Source organism: Carassius auratus, chromosome 27 (assembly GCF_003368295.1).
Source record: "Carassius auratus strain Wakin chromosome 27, ASM336829v1, whole genome shotgun sequence".
Lineage (NCBI taxonomy): Eukaryota > Metazoa > Chordata > Actinopteri > Cypriniformes > Cyprinidae > Carassius > Carassius auratus.
Window position 1 is genome coordinate 5,515,426 of NC_039269.1, and position 23,398 is coordinate 5,538,823.

The window sequence follows — 23,398 nt, forward strand, 5'->3', positions numbered from 1 at the left end:
TATAAAATTATAATACATTAATCAACTATATACACACAAATAATTTTTTTACATTACAATAGGTTAAATATACCACATACTATACTAAATTTCCTATATATATATATATATATATATATATATATATATATATATATATATATATATATATATCAATGAGAATAATCATTGCTGAAGAGTCACTTATATAATATGAGACTCAGTTATGACCCCAGGGAGGAGGGGATCACCGTCGGGGCGTGGTCAATACCTCAGTAAACCAATAGCAAGCAGCGGGGGCGTGGCCTCTCCGCCCCTGACTCCGCCCCGATCATTGTGAACGCGAGCGTGATTGAAAGCGGAGCTCCGCAGGTGAAGCCCTCTCTCTGTGTTTGGAGCTCAAAGTGGATCAGATCTGCTCCGTCTCTGGTCCAGGATCATCTGAGAGCCACTCTGTGTCAGGTGAAGTCTGCTTCCTCTCTCTTAAGAGTCTGTGTCCTAGTATATACGAACATACAGACGGGCTTGATAATGCATGCATATGTGATCACATGATATCAACATCGAAAACCTTCAGAGTTGAACTTTTGGTGTACAACCACGGGAAATATTTACTTACAGTTTCCTAGAATCGTCAAATATAATACATTATTTTTTTAAACAGAGAAATATGATGTTGGCACATGCATTTGCATAAAGAAAAATTGACAAGTGGGCAAACACTAATTAATTTGAATTAATCTTTTTGACTTCACCAGGTCTTTTTAAATGGTCACGTGGTGTAAAAAATTTAATTTAGTAGTATGTTATTTCTGTAGTTTTAAATTATTATGGTTTTACAACAGCTGTGTGTGTAATAAGTTATGAAAGAATAGTTAAAAATGTAATTTTTGATGCAATATATCACATCAAATTGCAGTATTGCGTGTCACACTTGTTTAAACTCTAAGCACATGTTGAATGTCTGATGTTGAAGCGGCTAGAGATGTTGATCGCTGTTTTTCCTCTCTTTTCTCCCTGGATCATGTGCTGATGGTGTGCGGATATGGATGTGCATCGCTGGGTGAGTCACTTTCCAAAAGAAACACGCGGATATCTTTGACATCTGGGGGTTTTCCAGACAAATCTATTTGGTGTAGCCTATTTACAGCACAGGAAACCCCCAAATCTGCCAAATCATTCTGCAGGAACTCTTTCAGATTCACTTTGGCATGCTATGGTTTAAAGAGCCCAAGCTGAGGCTGAAGATCAAATCAGAAAGAAAGCAATGAGCCGATGACATCAAAACAGTCAGATATCTTGGTTCCTCAGTGCTTTAGGAGTCAAAAGTCAGGTCTGGAAATAAAATCCTCAGTGGTTTTCTCCAAAGAGAAGCTGATTTCAAACAGTAACTTTTTAAGAAAGAGCGGCTTTGATCTTTTGATACTTTGTGTAAATGTGCTTCAAGAGATTGTAGCTTCCAGTTTTTGGTCTGGTTTTCCTACGCTTTCGTGTGTATAAGGTGCTGAGAGTGTGTTTCGTGTGTTTGAGTCATTGCTGTGTGACTGCAAACTCTTCAGAAAGAGGAAGAGATTTTCACTACGTTTCATTTCCTCTCGCCGGTTTTGCTGACGTGCGACAGGATTTTGGGCTTCTTCGAGACGTTATTAAAGGAGAAATGCATGCGAGTCTTCTCAGTAATCTGTGAGGAGCTTGATGAAGCACTGTTGCTTCACTTTCTGATTGATCAGCAGTCACTGGGGCAGATAAACGGGAAGAATTTAACCGTTCATGTTTATACAGTAGATGAGGAGCTGCTTCACATCAGTCTACAGTCAATACAGACTTTCAAGTATTACTTGTTTTTTAATTTTTATGTAAACACGATAATTCTTAAGGACACTGGTTGCAATTTTACATTAAAATACTGTTAAATGTACAGTATCTGATAATGAGTCATCTTATAATTTACAGTGAAAACCATCTTTGCATTTGATTGTTGTTCGTTAAAATAACTATGTTTTGTTCACAATTAAACTCTAGTTCCATGAAACTTAATATAAGACGATTAATCGGTTTATGTACTTATGTTTCTTTGTCCCTTAAATTTAGTGTTTTATTAATTTATTCGGATTCAGTTTTTTATGATTTATAAAAAAAAAAATATATAAAAATGTATCATAAATAATAGTGTCTAATAAAACTCATTAATAATACTATAGGAACTTATTGCATTTTTAATAAAATGAAAATCTAACATTTAATTTACATCAACAAAAACACTGCATTTTATTGATTAAGCAAATAAATGTTATCAAATAAAATGATCTTATCATCAAATGATGCACAGCATGGCTTTTTAAATTAAAACATGAATTAAAAATATCTTTGTTGATTTTTTTTTCTTATTATTATTACTTTAAAAATAACTTTTTCATATTTAATGCATGTTATTTGTTTGTTTGTTTGAGTTGGCAGTGAGATCCTGACATTGTCTTTTTAAAACCACAAACAAAATGTTGGTGTAAACAGAAACGAAGCACTGTTTGGGACGCTTCTTCAGTGCACGAGGGTCGTCTGTGATGCTGCTGGCCGTCAGCTCTCGGGGTCAGAGGTCACGTGGGCGTGGCTCAGTTTATCAGCTGATAAGAAGCCGCTCAAAGGTCTGAGCTCCTTTAGACTTTGCTCGTGCTCGTGTTGCACTTTTCAGTCCGAGTTCTTGAGACCTGGTCCACGTGAGTGTAGCTCCTGATAACAGCAGAGACCTTGTGTTCGGTCAAAGGTCTGATAAGACGCTGCTTTTGTCCATATAAAGACAAGACAAGAGCCTATTATAGTGGATCCGTCTGAGAAACACTCCTGAGAAACATGAACATGCAGGAATCAACAGGGTTATAATTATGACATTCACACTTTTATAGCAGCTATCTTGACTGTTTACTTTTAAGAGTACACTACAAAAATACAAAAATCACTCAGAAATAATGAATAGGCTTTGATTGAATAATGCAAATGTATAGTTGTGTGTGAATGATCTTGAGATAGTCTTGACATCTTTTGTGAGATTCTCTTCATTAGCACCAGATAAAGCCTGATGTAAATACACTGTGTAATGATCTGAGGTCTGTGCGTTTAATGCTGATTGTTAAATGTGATGCTTCCTGAGCCTTTATAACTAACTGGAAGCAGAAGTTAATTAAGGATTTTGACATAGTCAGTAAGTGTCTGACTTCTGTGTGTTATCTTTTGCTTATGCAGCATCTAAAAGTGTTTGTGAAGCAGTATGAAGAAGTGCAGCGCGGTCATGTGCGGTCATTGTGCGTCTGAAACCGGTTGAGGATTGCTCAGACTCATACACTGGACTTTGTGTGTCATTCTGAGCTTGAGAAACGTCTCTGATTCCAGTTTAAGCTGCTCATGGTTCACAGCAGTTCGACTACAAGCGACTTACTTACTGACTGATTATATCCTTTATTTCAATTTAATGTAAGCCGTTTTCTGGCACTTTTCAGGGACGTCAGCAAAAGAGATTGATTTTACTGAATTGCTTATTTTGCAAGAATGTTTCATTAGAATGAACTGGACCGGTGATTGTGAATGTCATATTGCTTTAATATTAATGCAGGATGAACAAATCATTACGTTTGCATTTGAATTATATGCATTGCTGAATTATTCACAGTGAACGTGAATTACATTTATGCATTAAGCAGACTCTTTTATCCAAAGTGACTTACAAAAGATGAATAAAAACTATTTGTCAACCATATTTAAAATATTTAAAATTATAAATTTATTTAAAAAAGAAATTATATTGCATTTGGAAACTTAAGCCTATTTTATGGCATTAAGATCTGTGTTTAATTGTTATGAAAATAATAGACCGACCACGACTTCAAAACACACGCTTTGTTTGTGTGTGAGAGAGGTGTATAAATACAGTTATAATCTCAAAACGTCATGATTAACAAACAGAACCTACAGCATTGAGACACATATATATAAAGACGAGAGAGTACAAAAAAACATGTTGTTTTTCATCACAGACGCTGTAGAGTCAAAAGTTTGGAAAATAGCTTCATTTGCTTTAATATTTTCATTTGCTCTTTGGCTGTTTGTTATTTTACATCGAGCTTCTATTTATTTAAAATATAATATATTTTAATCATTGTAAAATTGAAAGAACTTAAGAGAATTTACAGATAAACAAGACATCCAAGAAAAAAAATGACATTAAGTTTACGAAAAAAATAAAATAATTATAATAAAAAAATTGAATAAAATACATTTAAATAAATTAAATACAAATATAATATGTAATTTTTACATTTCAGTTAAATCAAGATCATCTAGATTTTTGTCATCAATATTTTTTATAGAGTTGAGAAACAAACAATTCTGCCATAAACACATGGTTTAGTCTTTTACTTTTGTGTTAATTTTGTCTATAATGGAATTCACCTACAGTAAATTTAAATAAATAAAACTAGATAAATAAATTAAATGAGTAAATTCAGATGAGAACATTGAGAACAAACTATAAATAAAGAATAAAGTTTCGTTTTGATTAGGTTTCGTTTTTTTTTTTTTTTTTTTTTTGAGTTTGATTTAAGAGAACCAAGAAAAAAATAATAATTCGACATTAAAACATGGTTAAGAATACTTTTCTGTAATAATTTTAGCATTTTTTATTGTTAAATAATAATATCATTTTGATTTTTTTTTTTTGAGAATATAAAAAATTACCAATTAATATAATACGGTTCACCAGATTTTGTTTTCTTTTATTTCTTCATTGAAAACGTATCTTAATAGATATCTAACATTATTGCGTGCGTCACAGCTGTTCGTATGATCTCGTGCTTTCAGCTGTTGCGTACAGTGCGTGCTGACGGTGACGTGACTTTGAATGCGCCGCTCGCTGCGCGCGCGCTCCCGCCAGTGCCGTCGGTGTGGTGTCGCTGAGAGAGGAGCGCAGAGTCCGGTAACGTTAACGAGTGTGTGTTGTTTTCTAGCGTTTGAGTGACATGCTTACCTACAGAAGCACCGAACATTGTGCATTAAACACATCTGTTTGTGATGTTTACGTTATGTTTAAAAGGCGTAGCAGCGAAACATCTGCGTGTGCGATAGAAAATAACGCTACATTCAGTATATTAGCGTCACGGATATTTAAGATTAACGTTACAGGTGTTTTATGAGTACAGTTATCCACAAAACATGATTTCTGCGCTGTCAAACGCAAAACGCTGGACATTTAACCAAAAACTGGGTTAGAGAAATGCAGAAAGCTTGAGATTTGGATGTACAGTAACTTCTATATTGTATTATTATTATTATTACTGACGCACGGTTATTATTTTTGGCGCGTTTTGTGTTTTTAAATACTCGGAACGCTTGACAGGTTTGAAATGAAGGCAAACTGACAGTTAATTCCGATTAATGTTTCATGTCAGTGAAAAACTATGCTGTTCAGAATACCATTGATTTTATTACAGTACAGTACCAGTCAAATGTTTGGACACACGAATGTACTGTAATATACACAAATAATATCGGCTGATATATCGATATCGGCTATTACATATTTGTTTACTTTTACATATTTGTAGCTCATTATCCTAATTGGAATCAGTTGTTTGTTGCTTGATTACATCATGCTTGCAGTAAAATCATAGACGGCTCTGTTGATTCCGGTTTAGATCATGTTTCTTACATTCCAGGAGTCACTTGTAGAATCAGCTGATTGTAAATCAATATTATGTATTGATCAAGAGATAGAAGACTGTTTGTGAATGTAAACCAAGTTTGTTCATAGATTTGTCACGTAACTTGATTTGCAGCGTGTTTATTGCAGGTTAAAGTAAGTTTCCAATGATACTTTATGATTTGATGATCACCGGCACAAATCTTTAACCACTGGGCCACAGAAACCTCACACAAGTCTGTTTCTGTAGACTGTTAATAAGTTTAGACTTCGCACTGTTCACTCGCATAAAGATGTTGGGAATATTTAAGATTTTTATATTGTTCATCAAGTTCACGGCTCACAGAAGCTGCATTTATTTTTAGAAAATGCTGTAAAAATTGTGAAATATTATTCTAATGTAAAGCATCTGTTTTCTGTGTGAATCTGTGTTAAAGAGTAATGTATTTCTGTGATGCTCCGCTGTATTTTCAGCATCATTCCTCCAGTCTTCAGTGTCACATGATCTTCAGAAATCAGAATAATGATTCAAGAAACATTTCTGATTATTATCAATGTTGAAAACATGAAACAATAGTAATGATGCTGAAAATACAGCTGCACATCACAGAAATAAATTACACTTTACACAGATTCACACAGAAAACTGATGTTTTAAAATGTAATAATATTTCACAATTTGACAGTATTTTTGATCAAATAAACGCATGCATGGCGAGTATTTATCGTGTTATTCTTCTGTGAAATGTAATAATAAAGGGTTTAACACACGCTACACTGACGTCAGGTCAGGACGGGTCGTGTGTCTCCAGCATCTTCTGTTTGGATGGGTTTTGCACAGATTTTTAAAGATGTTTTGGTATAAAGACTTGGTTTTTATTTCATAAATGTGCGTGTTTTACAGCTCAGTGTGGAGATATTGGATGTACTTTAATTTCCTGAAGGGAAATTCCCAAAATATTCCAGAAAGTGAGTGAACTGTAAGTTTCCCTTCTGACTTTATGAAAAGAGATGGTTTATGCTCCAGCCACGAAAGTTGCAGAAATTGAAACGGTTTATAAAATTAAAATTTTGCATGTCACTGTCGCGGCTAGTTAGGACAAAAACTGATTACCACGAAGAAGATATACCTTTTATCACGGTGTTGCATCACGTGTAGTTAGGACACATGTTAGGCTACGTTTACACAGTGCTTTTTAGTTTTAAAATGCATAACTTTTGCTACATTTTTGTCTGTCGTTTACACTTCTCCAGGTTTTTGACCCTTGAAAATGGAGACGTTCGTAAATGCTGGAGACCCTGTTTTAGTTTGATGGGATGAGAGCTGTCACCTACTGTTTACTGTTTTTAGTTTGTGGAAAGAAAATTGGTATTGGCAGGTCACACTTACAAAAGAATCTGAATCAGCCAAGAAAATTGCAATAGGTGCATCTCAATTAAGAAGGCATTTGATTACAGCGATGTGGATGTTTGCACGAGTTCTAAGTAAAGTCCAGTCATGTTTATTATGCAATAGATAGCCTTAAATCAAGCAGCTTTACTGAATTAAGCATGGAAAAGCAGAGTTAGTGTTCTCTTTCTGATCTAAAGCGTCTCTCCGGTGTGGAGTGTGTTTGAGTGTTGCTGTCACTAGTTGACGCCGGTCACAGATAAACACAAGCTGGCACGCTGTGTACAGGAACACACTCTGATCCTGGAGTTCTTGTGCTTTCAGAAACACAGCGTAAACATCCCGCTAAATATAAACTCCTGTCATGTTTCTGTGCTCTGATTCCCACATTAACACACACTGCTCACTCCAGTCCAGTGCTGTTGTGAAACGTCTGAAGATAGATATATGGGTGCGTGTCGTTCCAGTGTAACTGACCATGACGACAGATCCAGACTCAGAATCAGAGCACAGCAGACGGACGATCATCAGCACACGACGGCCCGGTGAGAGCCTCACAGACATCCAGTCTTTAGTGTAGTGTCCGATCAGAAGCCTATAGTCTGCTTCTCTTTACAGCTTAGTCACTAGTTACTAATGTCATGCGTTACAATGTTGCGCTACTCACTAAAAAAAGTTATGCATTACGTTACTTAGTTACTTTTTGGGAAAGTAATGTGTTATGTTACTTTTTAAATCTGGACAGGGCTTAAATGTTTGTTTTTAATGTTAAATTGTATGTAAAAGCCCTTTCACAACAAAAGTGAAACGCACACGTCTGAGTCTGAAGGAAATGTGAGTTCAGATCTGTACAGTAGAGGGAGCAGCTGTCAGTCAACACATGAGAAACAAAAGATGAGATTAAAAAGTAATGCATTAGTTTACTAGTTAAAGTAAACTTGTAATGCGTTACCCCCAACACTGCTAGTGATTTTAATGAACCGAGGTGATTTCTTTAATCTCAAGAATCAGTCCATGCTGCTTTCAGCTGATGCATGAACAAAACTGAATCAGACAGTCTCATCCTAAAATCTTTGTTACTTTAAAAATGAAACAAAGTCTCAGCTTTCAGATTCTGTCAGTTTTATTATGTGGCTATTTAATAACAGATGGCTGTTTAAAGTTTAAAGCCAGATTATTGCTCTAAAGTGAAAGATGTTCATTAACATTGAAATCTATTTTTAATGAGACTGTCCTTTCTGATAGTTCATTTAGATCAGAGTTTTTATATTTAAAACCATAAAATAATATTTTTTAAATGTATTTTGTTTCAACAAGTTGCAATTTTAAATTTGTATTTTGTTTAACCTGATGTACTAAAGTGGAAATAAAATTTATAAAAAACTTTTAAGGACGTATTTATTACAGTTATCACAAGTAAACCTGTGGATTCTTTTATAGAATTTTTAATCTTTTTGTCGGAGTCAAGTTTTATAAAAAGAATGTTTAACTTGCATCTGCCGTTATTGTAAATACAATCAACCAATTTACAAACTAATTCAGACTATTAATAAAACTGTAATAGCATCTCAGTGATGCTAAAATAATATAATAATAAGACTGGTTGAGATGAACTGGTTTGCTGTGTTTGGGTCCGCAGGGTCACGCAGAGGTCAGATCGGCGGATCAGCAGCAGCACGAGGACGACTACGTTTCCCAGAAGTCTTTGAGCAGCAGAGGCAGGACTCAGAGACTGAAGGTCATGGAGTGTAAGGTCAGACTGCTGGACGGCTCAGACTACACCTGCACCGTGGAGGTGGGTGATGAGGATGATGATGAAGCACAGTTACAGATCAGCATAGTGTCCAGAAATGTGTGAATTTTATTAACTTTTTTTATTTTTCTCAGCTAAACATTTTGAATTAAATTTCATGTTTAAGCTTGTTTATATGGTTTCACAATTTAACCAAAAAATATTGTTTGGTTTATACATCAATATGACTATAAGATAATAATACTTTTTATTGTGATGATTATTATTAAATAAAAAATAGAAGTAAAACAATAAATATATTAACATTGTAATACTATTGTAATTCTGTTTTACACAAAAATTTATATTTTTTCATAATATCTTCAATACCTTTGTGATTCAACAGTTACAACATATAGCATTTTTCTTTAAGTAATAAAAAAAATGTTTATTATCATCGTTTTTTTTTTTATTGAAGCCTGTTTGTGTTTGCATCTGCAGTCCAGAAATCTTTTCCATTCTATTGTTTCATATCGAGACTGTTGTGATATTGATAATATATTTGCATCCCTACAGAGTGCTGATTATTGGCTGTACTGTCCCTTTAAGACTCTGTGTGTGTTTGTGTTCTACAGAAAAGAGCGAAAGGTCAGGTTCTGTTCGATAAGGTTTGTGATCACCTGAATCTCCTGGAGAAGGACTATTTCGGCATCACGTACCGGGACGATGAAAACCAGAAGGTGTTTGTCAGTCTTCTTCCTCTGATCTGATTTCATGTCTCTCAGCCTGGTTTTCAATGCAGAACCTCCTGCTTTTCCCACAGAGCTGGCTGGACGTTTCTAAAGAGATGAAGAAGCAGATCAGCAGTACGTCTCTCCCTCACACACTCCTGCTTTGTCTCCATCCAAACCTCTTCAGGTTCTTACAGGAAGGTCTTGTGTTTTTCAGCTGATCCCTGGAACTGTGCCTTCAGCGTGAAGTTTTATCCTCCCGATCCATCGCAGCTCTCCGAGGACATCACCAGGTTTATTTTATTAATTAAAATAATATTAATAACAACGAAGCCAAAGATAAATTTCTCATTTGCATTGAATTCAACTTGATGTACCAAAATAACCAAAACTAAAATGGAAATAATACAAATAATGAATAAAATAAACAATAATTGTATTAATATTTTATTTATAATTTTTTCTTTTTTGTTATTTTATTTTATGTTATTTTGAATATTTTAAATATTTATATTCATTAATTCATAAAAAAACTACATGGCATAAAAAAACTCATTAGTATAAATGTAACAAAAAAAGATGAAAAGAAAAATGAATTCAACTTCTAATATTTCAGTGATTCTAAAATAACACTTGTGTTAGATGCTTTTTAGTATCTTAACACTTTTTTGTATTAGATGGAGTTTTAGTAAAGTTTTTAGTAGTGTAATAGAGGTCTATTAATCACTTCTCTCTCTCTCTCTGTCTCTCTCTCTCTCTGTCTCTCTTCCCCCCCCCCCCACCTCCGTCTCTCTCTCTCTCTCTCTCTCTCTCTCTCTCTCTCTCAGGTATTTCCTGTGTCTGCAGCTGAGAGATGACGTGGTTTCTGGCCGTTTGCCGTGTTCTTTCTCCACACACGCAGTGTTGGGCTCCTACACGGCTCAGTCGGAGCTGGGAGACTGTGACTCTGAGCTGCAGGGCTCCAGTTACATCACTGACATGTGTCTGGCCCCGAATCAGACCAAAGAGCTGGAGGAGAAAGTGCTGGAGCTCCACCGCGGACACAAGTGAGTTTTACATCATGAGAGACACTCCTGTCACACCCTGGTATTTGTGTGTCATCGAGATACTATTAAAAATATATTTCATCTGTCTTTTTAATATTTTCCATTTTAGTTAAAGTTGTAATTATTTTTGCTGTTCAATGTATTCCTCTCTTATTAAAATGTACCATTATTCTTCTGTAGTATTATTTTGGACAACTTCAGTGATTTTGTATGATTTACTTGCAAACTGAAGAAAAGTTTGTGTTCTTTAAGACACTTTGCGACTTTGATTCATGCACAAAAAAAGTGTGAAATCCTGAAAAAATCTGATTTCTTGATGATTTGATATTTAAGAATAGAGATTTTATAATTTCTAATTGTAGAGAAAAAGTAGAACCGAATGACTGAGAAGTCAATAAGTGCTCCTCTGCTGCCATCTACTGGTTATAATGGGGATTTTATATTTTAAAAAAAATAATTTGTATGACACAAAGTATATTTTGGTCATCCCATTCAAATATAATATTCAGATTTGATCATTTTAGAGTTTTTAAGTTCTGAATGTTTAAGGATGAGAATGAATGAATTCCTTCATATTCATATCAAGTGTTTAAAAGTTCACCTGCAAACACGGGGAATCTGTAGGTGTGTGTTCACCAGTTCATTTATCAGTAATCTGTGTGTGTGTGTGTGTGTGTGTTTACAGAGGAATGACTCCTGCTGAAGCTGACATGATGTTCCTGGAAAACGCAAAGAAACTCTCCATGTACGGAGTCGACCTGCATCATGCCAAGGTGTGTGTGTGTGTGCGCGTGTGTGTGCTGTTTTAACACTTCTCTCACCAAACTGCTGCAGTGCTGCTCGTCCTGACATTACAACAGTTAAAAATCACAATCAATTAAGACAATTGTTGTCTTATACAAGTTTTCTGAAATGTCTAAATAGGCAAATTAGGCATGATCTAATGTGCACACATTTACGCAAATAGACAAAAAGTGAAGTCAACTCATTTTCAATAGAATCAAGTTTAATAGTGAAGTTTGTTGTGGAAAACTACATTACCCATGATGCTGTACAGGAAATTCCACCAATCAGGGAGTTGCAGCAAACAACCTGCCCAAAAGCGATCTTTAGCTCCGCCCACTCCCATGAAGCGCAAAATACTTTATTTTCTTGCTTCAAATGAAAGTTTGTAGTGCTTGATTCTCTTCGTAGCTGGTTGCTTTAAAAAATCCCTGTTAGAACAATGAATGGCAAAAATACTTCAGAAACCAGCGCTGCTGAAAAAGTGGGCTGATGAACTCCGCTCAAGTGAAGTGCATTAGCCCCGCCCACTTTTTCAGCGACAGCTCATCCAATCAGATTTCTGATTATGATTTATCATTGTATAATGTTTATTTAAACACTTGTGTTACACCGATAATGACACTGATCCTGAAGTGAAGTGTTACATAAAAGCATCATCAAAAATTATTTCAGATTTTTAATAAACACAACCATTTTAAAGGCACAGGGAGCAATTTCTCAGAAACACTGTTGAAAGCAGATTGAACCGAGCAGGTTTGAAGGGTTTTTTTTTTTTTTTTTTTTTTTTACATTGAATTTTTCCCAACATTTCTAGCTCTCACTGCCCAACGTGTTATTTTCATAGTGTCTCACTTTTATACGCTTGGTGTTTCTAGTACACATCTCCTGAATGAGTCTAGAGTCACTCGATCAAAGCAGATGTGACCCTGGAGAACAAAACCAGTCTCAAGTCTCTGGGTTATATTTGTAGCAATAGCCAAAAATAAACATTGGATGGGTCAAAATTATAAAAATAAAAAAATGTATGCCAAAAAATCATTAGGATATTAAGTAAAGATCATGTTCCATGAAGATATTTAGTAACTTTCCTACCGTAAATATATAAAAATGTAATGTTTGATTAGTAATATTCATTGCTAAGAACTTCATCTGAACAACTTTAAAGATGATTTTCTCAATATTTAGATTTTTTTGCTCCCTCATATTCCAGATTTTCTAATAGTTGTATCTCAGACAAATACTGTCCTCCGAACAAACCACACATCACTGGAGAGATCAGCTGGCTGCCAACGAAACATTTTAAATTTAGTTAAACTTTTTACTAAAACAATTAAAATTTAATTAGAAATTTAATAGGAAAAAATATCATACATACAGTACTATACATGAAAAAAAAAATACAAAACAGTTTTTATTAATATTTTAAGTTTTATATTACATTTTCATTTTAATGTTGAAATTTTAGTTGTGTTTTTGTCCTTTTTTTAAATACATTTTTATTTAAATAAAATAACATAAAATAAATTTACTTTAATTTACCAAGACAACATTTCTTAAAAAGTAAAATATGAAACTTAAAAGTAAAATATAATAGAATCTAATAAAAAAAAATGTTTTTTTACAAAAACTCTTATTATATCAATGATATAAAAATAACTTTTGGGTATAAAAAAAACTGTGTGTGTGTGTGTGTGTGTATATATATGTGTATATGTGTGTGTGCATATAATATAACATGTTATATGTGTATATATATATATATATATATATATATATATATATATATATATATATATATATATAGAATTTTTAGTATTTTGTGGATGTAGTTGAAGTGTTGTAATAACCCTGCTGTGATCTCTTGTGCTGCTGATGTGAGTGTGAAGCGGTTCCTGTGTTTCTGTCAGGATTCAGAGGGTGTGGAGATCATGCTGGGAGTTTGTTCCAGCGGCCTCCTCGTCTACAGAGATAAACTGCGCATCAATCGCTTCGCCTGGCCCAAAATAATCAAGATCTCCTACAAGAGGAACAACTTCTACATCAGAGTGCGTCCAGGAGAGGTGAGATGGACTGCTGCTTGTCTGATGGAGTGTGAACGAGTCTCAGACGCTTGTCTTTCTGTCTCCTCTCAGCTGGAACAGTTCGAGAGCACCATCGGATTCAAGCTCTTCAGTCACAAAGCAGCAAAGAGACTCTGGAAAGTGTGTGTGGAGCATCACACCTTCTTCAGGTCAGCTGTGCGCGTTAACATTCAGCATTTTTATTTCTTAGATCTAATCGTTTTTGTCATTTTTATCCATTTTTATTTTTTACTATTTGTTTCTTTCAGTTTGTCGTTTTACTGCTTCGGTTTAATTTGAACATTTATATTATTGAGATATTAATATAGTGTTTATTTATATTTTGAGTTGGTTTTGATTTTTTTTTCTATTGATTTTTATTTTATTAATCTGAAATTGTGTTTTTGTAATTTTGTTAGGTTTTTTAAAAATATGTACATTTTAGTTTTTATTCATTTTTATTTCAGTTTGTCATTGTAGTAATTCACACTAAAAAAAGTTTTATTTATAATAGTTTTATTAATAATATTCATAGGTTTATAATTAAAATTAGTTTTTATTATGTTTTTATATTTTCTGCTTTATTTTTTAGAAATACATATTTTTAAAAAAATATGTATTTTATAGTTATTTTTATTTTAAAATATATACAAATATTTTTTTTGTTATTTTAGTTTGTGAAGTTAAATTAAAATGAAAATGAAAAATGTTGCTTTGGCAACTAGATAAAATAAAATATTATTTCTTATTTTATTTTGTTTCAGATAGCAGTTTTTATGTTCTTAAAATACTTGAGTTTCTTCAGTGCTTTATAATTAACTAAAAATAAAATCTTTCTCCTCTTTGTTTTTTTTTTGTGTTTTTTTTTTTACCAAATAACTGGTATAAACAAATGTTTTGTCATAATATTTCATCTTTTGTGGTTGAAAATGTGTAAGGTTTCCATTAAAAGCATCAGAGGATGTTTAGATGTAGATGATCACTAACTAGCGTTCTGATTCTTGCGTCCTGATAGGCTGGTTTCTCCTGAAGCTCCGCCCAAGCGCTTCCTGATGTTGGGCTCAAAGTTCCGCTACAGCGGCCGAACACAAGCAGAGACGCGCCGCGCTAGCTCTCAGATCGCTCGGGCCGCTCCACAGTTCCAGCGACGACACACGGTCACCGCTAGCATGGACAGCAGTGCGTAACACTAGCTCACACTGACCTGCCGGACACGGCTGTGCTTAAAATGCATTACAAGTCTGTGTGTCCTAAATGCATCCTTCTTCAGAAATTACAATTAATGTACACCTAAAAAAAAAAAAAATATATATATATATATATATATATATATATATATATATATATATATATATATATATATATATATATATATATATCTCATGTGTATTATTATATATGTAATATTTATTTAGAAATTATTTATATTATTGATATAATTCATTAACTTTAGTGACATAATTAAAGCAAATTAAAGCAAAGCCGTTAATATTGTTCATGTATAATAATATGAATGCAGATATTTATTTTATATATATATATATATATGGTTTGTTCTGGTGTATAAGGTACAAAGGAGTTTTGCATATATAAATACTGATTTGTTCCTCTCTTTTGATGTAGGATCAAATGTATCTTTTCTGAATGATTGTAACAATGTATCTGTGTGATCAGTGACGGTCACCCATGACAACGGGAAGAACGCCACACCTGCTGTTGCTTTAGATGACCTCATCGCCTTGGAAACGCCAGAGAAGAAGGAAGAGGAGATGAACTCAGTGGAGGAGGAGAATAAAACCAGCGCTGACGAATCAGAACAGGCCCCGCCCCACTCCATCACCAAGGTAACGTCAAATGAGTGACACTTCAGTAAAAGTCAAATGACTTTTTGTTGCATAATCACTAATGTCTGGATTTTAAATGATGACAGTTTATCTCATAGCAAAATGTTCAGATAAAGCTTTGAAAGTTTCATAAAAATGTAAACCTCAGATTCCAGGGTTAAGTCTTAATAATAATTGATTAATAAATGGATTTATGTATTTTATCTGCTCCATAAATAGTCCTAGATAACTTCTCCGAATAGTTTAAATGTGTAGAATTAAACAGAGGCTTGTTTTTCATCAACCGGTCACAATTTACAGCAGGGCATGCAATTTGAAAATGTAGTACCATTTCTCTGAAATTTCTATAATTATTATTTTTTTTATAATAAAAAAGGATGTCTAATCAATTCTAACCAGCTTTCTTGCTCCTCTCTTGACCACACACGTTTTTGTTTCAAACTTTATTTTTTACGCATGCATGTTTTCTCCCGCACAAGCGAATGTGTAGAAAAGCATCAGATCGATGTTGATCAAACTGTTGTTTTCTCTTCTCTTGACCACACATCATTTTCTGTCAAACATGCACTTTTATTTCATGCACGCATGTTTTCCCTCCACCGTCATCAGTCGTGTCCGTACTCATCGGATCTGTTGGGATCTGAGCTCTCTCTCCCGTCTTCTCCCGTCTCGTCCACTAAAGTGCGCAGGAGACGCAGAGACATCAGCCGCAAGCGCGCTTCCTCCGTCAGTCCGGCCAAAAGCACAGCGGGCCGCCGGCGGCGTCAGGCCCAAGCGGATCGTAAAGCGTCTCGCACGCAGACACTGGACCAGAGGAGCCGAGGAGGAACGCTCTTCTCCTTCTCTCTGCCCTCGCACCTCGCTGCTGGACCTCGACGGTTACCTGAGCTTCCCTGACCGAGAGCCCATCACATCTCCCTCGCTCATCCCCTGCTTCCTCTTCATCTTCTTCTTCCTGCTCTCCACCTCGGTCTCCGTGCCGTACGCGCTCACGCTCTCCTTCCCGCTGGCGCTGTGTCTCTGCTATCTGGAGCCGCGTCGCTCGGATCGTCTCTGACGCAGGGCTTCCAGGACCGCTCGGACGACGAGGTGTGTGTGTGTGTGTGTGTGTGTGTGTTAGAGAGAGTGTTTCATCTGTTCGTCCTCATTCACCACATACTGTGCGCTTAATGTCATCATTACTGTTTGGAAAAGGCTCTTCCACAGTTCATGTTCTCATGGTCTCTGCTGCGTGACGAAGAGCAGACCTTCCTTTCGTGTCGAGTCACATCCTCATCAAGAATCTCTGGTCTGTAATGATCTGATCAGGTTTTTTTTCCTTTATTGCTGCGTTCTTCCGGGATGTTCTTTGCTCGAACAGACAGACAGCGATCAAACAAACTTCACGTGTGATGAGGACACATCAGCGACTGAGGTGTGTAGTTTAGTGACTTTTATTCTCAGTAGCTTGTGTTTTTGTGCTTTTAATGAGTGTATAACTCGTCTCTCGTCCTCTCTTTCAACTTCTTACTCCTTACAGTCTGACTTGAGGACAGCTTTGACATAAGGACACAGGTATCGATCATCTAAGGTGTTCTGAGAAGAAAGAAACCACTTTAAGGTGGTTCGATGGTCTTTTATGGGTTTTATTTCGAGCTGGTCAGGCTGAGAAACCAGCAAAGACCAGCAAACCTCCATAGACTGGTTTGAAGCCAATCGTCATCCTCATGTTTGTCTCCACTGCTGATACTGTGATGCTGATGTTTCTCAAATTGAAACGAGCTGGAAAAGATGGTTTTAAAAGGCATTTAACCCAATTAAACCATCTCCTGACTGTTGGATATGAAGCGTTTGTTTGGTTCCTAAGCCGTTTAGTTTTCTGGAGTGTTTATTTCACACCACCAGCCTCTGACACAATTATCTTCTTTAACGAACGCTTCTTCTCTCTTGTGTCTGTAGATGTCAGAGGAGGATAAAGCTGAACCTGAAGGTGTTCCAGTGAAGCCGGATCGTTCGTCTGATGCTGTGGAGGTTAGATATTTCTGTTCACTACATCATAAACACGTGTTTGTTTACTAAATGCACAGTGAAGATCGTGTCTCAATACACGAGCACATGAACGATCTCTAGACCTGCCCTGAGAGCCCTTCTGAGAAAAACTGAAGGCAACCTGTCAAAATAAAAGTTCGGTTAACTCGAAGAAGAAACGGAGACACATTACGTAATGTAATGATAGGATTACTAGTAATAATACAGTTATTATTAAAACATGATTTTATAAGGAATATGTTCCAGAAAAAATATTTACCAGAATTTATTGAGCAGAAAAAACACAGTATTTCTGAAAAAATTAAACAGAATTATTATTTTTATTTTTATTTTATTTTTTGTTGGGGCGGGGGCATATTTAATAGGACCTTAAAATGTAATTTATGTTAAACTTTTAATAAATTGCTGCTCATTGTGTACGTTTCATGGTTTTTATTAATTAGACATAAAAAAAAGATGTTTAATTATTAAAACGACTAGAAAATTAAAATGGTAAAAAAAACGAGTTTTGAAAAACATAAAACTTAATTTGGAAAAAATTAAACAGTCCTACATATGCTTTTGGGGTGTAATATAACCTGAATGTGTTCATGAGATTGACCTGATTTAGTCAGACGTGATGTTGTGAAGCTCGGAGCTCATTTACAGCGCTGTCACAGAATCGTGGGAACTTCTGCTGGAATCTGGAAAACCGTCGAGCAGATCTTTCTGAAGCCCTCCCTGAGCAGCGCTATCTGAGTCTGAAACTCAAAGAGGAGATCCCCGTCTGACTGTGAGACGCTCTTCAGGATCACTTTAATCCGTCTGGGAAACGTCTCCGAGATTAATAAGACAAAATCTCATTTAACACGCATCTCCTGTTGCTGTGAGAGCAATCCTTTCTCAAAGAACATCTTCTGCTGGTTTCTGATCGTCGGAGGTCGTGATGTTTTAGAAACGATCCGTTAGAGGCTGTTTTCCAGAGCGAGCGTCGTTTGAGTTGTAGGTGTATTTGATGTTCCTCATCATAGATCACATCACCGTCGTCGTTTCTCAAAGACCTGCGGTAAATCTACAGATTGATGTTGTTCTCTCAAGCTTCAGATAGCAGCTGTGAGACACTGAATTATGAAAGAAGCACACAAGGGTCGTGTGGATCTCACAGACAGATACTCAACTAAACCTGGAGCGTCTGTCCATCAGATACGCAGCTCAGCTGAAGCTTAGGTTCACATGCAGCTAGTGTCAGTCGTTCACGCTCACGGTAATATTGCATTGATTTGATTAAATCCTGTCTGCTCTCCGGTCAGCTTTATATTACTGTAGTACAGTAGAGAGATGAGTTAGAAGGAGATTAGATGCGGCAGGAAACAGCGCTTTTGTGTCCTGTCTTTCTTTTAATGAAGTGAATCAGGGTGATTACGGTAAACGGTTTTTGTGGCGAGTGGGGCGGGACTCGATACTAGCGGTGGGGCTCAGGTGTAGCTCATCTCCAATCACTACACCTGGCCTCACTCCTCGTTCCCACGCCTCTCGGCCCCGCCCCACTCGCCACAGTTTTATTGCTGTGTTTGAAGGATTTTATTTCAGCTAGATGCTAAGGTAACATTCTCCATTTCAGTTTAGTTCCAAACTTCAAACTTTATAGACATTTAATAGAACTAATGAAATGGACAAAAGCACAACTAAATGAATTATTTCAACTTTAACTAAAATTTAAAATGAAAACCGAAAATATAAAATAAAAGTATTCATAAAATCTATAAAAGTATAGAAATGGTATAGTATATAAATACTACAATAGCACTGAAATTAACCAAATATTTAAAATCTTTACTTTTTAGCAATTTTTCAGACATCTTCTATATTTAGACATTCTCAAAGAGTAATGCTAACACTAGTTTGTGTATATATATATATATATATTATACACATGTGGGGTATAAATGTGTACCTAACAGTTGTTTAAACCTGACAAAATCTCCTCTTGCTTCACTACTGGAGGTGTTTGATGTGTCCCTGATTAATTAAGTCTTCATCTCATGATCACACTCTTCATCACGTCTGGAGGAGTTTCTTCATTAGAGGTGTGTGTGTTTGTGAATCAGCAGACGGAGGAAGAGGAAGTGCTTCAAGATGTTTCTGTGGTTCACACCGAGACCAAGACCATCACATACGAGTCTTCAGAGGTGAAGCGCTCTCATCACGGTCTGATGCTGCTGTTGGTGTGTGTGCTGGTGTGTGTGTAACACCTGTGTGTGTGTGTGTGTGCAGGTGGATGCGGACGGTGACTCAGATGCAGGCGTCCTCATGAGCGCTCAGACCATCACATCAGAGAACGACAGCAGCAGCACCACCACACACATCACCAAGGTCACACACACACACACACACATCACCAAGGTCACACACACACACACACACATCACCAAGGTCACACACACACACACACACACACACACACACACACATCACCAAGGTCACACACACACACACACACAAGTGTTGCTTTTAATAAAACAGGCTCGCTTTCATCATCACAAAACATCTTTATCCTTGTATTGTGATTGTGAAGAGCTGTAAGTTCAGGCTGTTGCTGTGCTGGAGTGTTTTCTCCTCAGATGTGATGTGAATTGATGGTGTGTGTGTGTGTGTGTTTGTCAGACGGTGAAGGACGGTGTTTCAGAGACTCGCATCGAGAAGAGGATCGTCATCACAGGAGACGCAGACGTGGACCACGAGCAGGTGCTTACACACACACACACACACACACACTCATCAGCTCTGCAGATCACCACTAACATTTACTATGATGATGATGGATTCTTCCGACTATAATCAAATCTTATAATCGTTCAGCAGATCTGTATTTAATGCACGTTACTGATGATTGATCTGTGGTCTCTGTCTCCCTCTGCTGGTGCATTGTGGGTCAGGCTCTGGCTCAGGCCATTAAAGAGGTCAAAGAGCAGCACCCAGACATGTCGGTCACTAGAGTAGTGGTTCATACAGAGAGCGAGATCTCAGCGGCTGACGGTGACGTGTGAACCTCGGAGGTAAGAGGGTTCGAGCCCTGCATGCAACCGCTGCCGCTCTGGAGTCTAACGCTTCATGCTTCATCATCAACCTCCTCCCAGAATGCCTTTCAGTGCTGACCTCTGACCTCACGCTGTGTCTTGTGTGGCGCTCGCAGTGACGTGTGAAGCATGCTGGGAAGGTTTCAGAGCGTGTTTGTGTGTGACGCTGTGTTGCTCTGCTCTGCTTCTGTTCACAGAAAACTCACACGTCTGGCTCATATTTATCTCTTAAAAACAAAAAAAAGTCTTATTTAAAATATTTGTTTCTGATTACAGTAATGAGAATCTACTGTTTATCATTGAGCATTAAAATAAAATAAAAGATCAATTATTGGGTTAAATATTAATTGCCATGAACAATAAAAAAACAAAAAACATATTTTTATTTATTTATTTTATTTTTATTTTTTTAAGTTGTATTTTTATTTTTGTAGTTACTATGTATTTTTTCGCTGAGGTAGAATATGCAGGGTTCCTCCAGGTCTGGAAAGTGTGTAGGAATCCTGAATCTGATCCGGACATGTTTTCTCGTCTGATTCCACACTCTGATTGTGTTTTTTAGGAATGAGCTCGTCAGCTCAGAACCAGCTCGTGACCACTGACCTTTGACCTCCAGATCTTCTTCATCAAGCCATCAGCTTCACCCTCGTCAAACTGAGATGATGGACTCAGAAACCAAAAAGGGGGAAAAGTGAAATTTCCAGGAAAAACCTTCGCCTTAAAACACCTGATTTCTTCAAATGATTCAAAATATAAATTTCTGCCACTTGGGTTTCTTTCACAGACACACGTCCAGGTCTAAATCAAATCAGATTTCAAGCTCCAGAAGACAAACGCGTCTGAATTGAATCAGAAGTCCATTTTTATTGCAGTAGTTGTTTCACGAGTTGATGTTTTTCTGGCACTGTGCATTAAACATGCAAATGAGTGAAGAGAAACACACTTTATAAAACACTGAAACTCCCTGAGAAATCCCTCCGCCTGACCTTTGACCTCCTCCTACATCTGACCCTGACAGTGTAACGGGACAGAACTGAGAGATGCATGTCATCGGTGTGATCTGTTTTGAGTTTTTATTTTGTAATAAAAGACTGTTGAACTGGATGTTTGTGATCATTGAGGATCTGCTCGCGCAGCTTCACCAACAGTGAGATATCAGAAATAATGTTGCAGATTATTCAACTTATTATTTACAGAAACTAGGAGAGGCAATGTATTAATTGAGTATTTTTAAATAAAAAGCATGATTTCCAAATGCATCTCAATGAATTTCCTTGATTCTTCCTCTGTGTGTGGAGTTTGCATGTTCTCCCGTTTCTTCCCAAAGACCAGAGCGTAAGAAGAAAACTGATTCCTCCACTGCTTCGTGATTAGAGAAGTTTGTTCAAAAACAATTTCTTACCTGGTAAAATATTTTCGAGTCTGATCAAACCCAAAAAAATCCATATTCAATATAGAAATATCTGTATACTTGTAAGACTTTATTCATTTCCGGGACTTTTTTGCATCTATAGATCATACTTTAAATACTTTATTCCTGCTTCTGAAATAAAATATAACATGTCATTTTTCATCTATTGATGCGTTTGCTCTGGTTTTTTTAAGGCTTCTTATCAGTTATTATTTTACTATCATTGAGATAATATTATGGTTTAGTTTTTGTGTTTACAATTAAAATTTATGTTTTTGTTATCATTGTTTTTTAATAGGCCTCTATTCTTTGTATTAATTTTCATCTTAGTTTCTTTGGCGATTTGCTAAAATAAGTGTATTTTATATATATATATAATATGGATTATTGTTTATTTGAAGTGAGATCCTTCATGAACTATAATAACCCTGTTTCTTCTCATCTCTTAGGGTTTGGGTTGATTGAGGGCCAAAGGCAAATGTTGAATCATATTAAAATATTAATTTTTAAATCAACTTCCAGTATATTCTCTAAATTCCAATCCATGAAGAAACAGAATAGAAATGTTTCGTGTATCGTGTTTTCTGGTTTGTTGAGTGCAGTTGCTCTGAGTGTTCACTAGATGTCCATCTCTGGGTTCTTCTGATGGAGACTTTGAGCTTTTACTCGAGTATTTTAGCAGACTCTGTCTCTCTGTAATTTATTTATGACTGATTGTTTTGTTCAGTGTTTTAGCTCTTAGTCACTGGTCCTGCTGGAGCCAATCAGAGCCTCGGGTTTGATGTGCCGCTCATATTTCCTTCAGCACGCGTGTGTGTGTGTGTGTGTGTGTGTGTGTGTGTGTGTGTGTGTTGAGCACTAATCCTCACATCGCGAGCTCTCATATATAGTTTCCAGGAGCAGGTTTGATGTGGTTTCTCTCCTGTTTTCTCTCTTTACTCCGAGATGAACTCACTGTGTCTCATACGGAGCACAAACACATGATGTCTCCACTCAGACTCGTCTGTCCGGCTTTGATGAAGATGATGATGATGTCCTGAGAGAGACGATAATAAAGAAACGACCACAAAGAGAGAAAACAGTGATATACAGCAGAATCTCACACACTTTCAACCTTTCACCTCAATTAGTAATCATGTGTCACAGAAATTATAAAGAACATTCTCACATTTAAGTTTATGTAATCAACATACCATTTGAGACAAAAGTGAAAATAATTTTAATTGCCAAAATACTGTTTCAGTGTGATGCACTGAAATTTTGGTAGCCAGAACATCAAAAATGCAAAAATGTTCTGATATTTTCACTGCACAGCTGTTTCATAATAGTGCATGCATGAAAAAAAAAAAAAAAAAAAACATTTGTGGTTAAAAATTGTTATTTGAAATAAATATTTTTTTGCCGTTTCATCCAAAAATATGATATATTTATATTATATAAATTATATTTACTATTAAAATATAAAATATAAATTTTCTACTATTTTCAGGTGCCGAACTTTCTGTGTATCACTATTTCATAATAGTGCAGGGGTCAAAAAATATATTTTGTTTTAAAATTGTATAAGAAACATTTTGAAAATCTTGAAAAGGTAGGATTTTTTTTGTCAATTTTTTTAATATTAAATATTTAAATGTTGATTTACTAAA

At 35.9% G+C, this 23,398-nt stretch overlaps 1 protein-coding gene and 1 pseudogene across 8 annotated transcripts; both read left to right on the forward strand.

Moving 5' to 3' along the window:
* The first annotated feature begins 299 nt into the window (after positions 1–299).
* epb41l3b (erythrocyte membrane protein band 4.1-like 3b) lies at positions 300–21,597 on the forward strand. 8 transcript variants are annotated; one of them, XM_026205393.1, is made up of 18 exons: positions 342–441; positions 7,544–7,600; positions 8,695–8,850; positions 9,423–9,527; positions 9,611–9,653; positions 9,736–9,811; positions 10,346–10,564; positions 11,250–11,337; positions 13,258–13,410; positions 13,483–13,580; positions 14,426–14,589; positions 15,085–15,254; positions 17,193–17,264; positions 19,370–19,450; positions 19,536–19,634; positions 19,926–20,006; positions 20,198–20,317; positions 20,901–21,597. In XM_026205393.1, the coding sequence occupies exons 3-17, from the start codon at positions 8,797–8,799 to the stop codon at positions 20,306–20,308; spliced, it is 1,614 nt and encodes a 537-aa protein (XP_026061178.1). In that variant the 5' UTR covers positions 342–441; positions 7,544–7,600; positions 8,695–8,796; the 3' UTR covers positions 20,309–20,317; positions 20,901–21,597. The 8 variants fall into 8 exon arrangements, with proteins under 8 accessions (XP_026061176.1, XP_026061178.1, XP_026061172.1 ...); XM_026205390.1 differs by lacking the exon at positions 342–441 and adding an exon at positions 4,881–4,942 and having other exon boundaries at positions 7,523–7,600; XM_026205392.1 differs by lacking the exon at positions 342–441 and adding an exon at positions 4,892–4,955 and having other exon boundaries at positions 7,523–7,600.
* LOC113045182 (band 4.1-like protein 3) lies at positions 15,264–17,186 on the forward strand (annotated as a pseudogene).
* Positions 21,598–23,398: the final 1,801 nt, after the last annotated feature.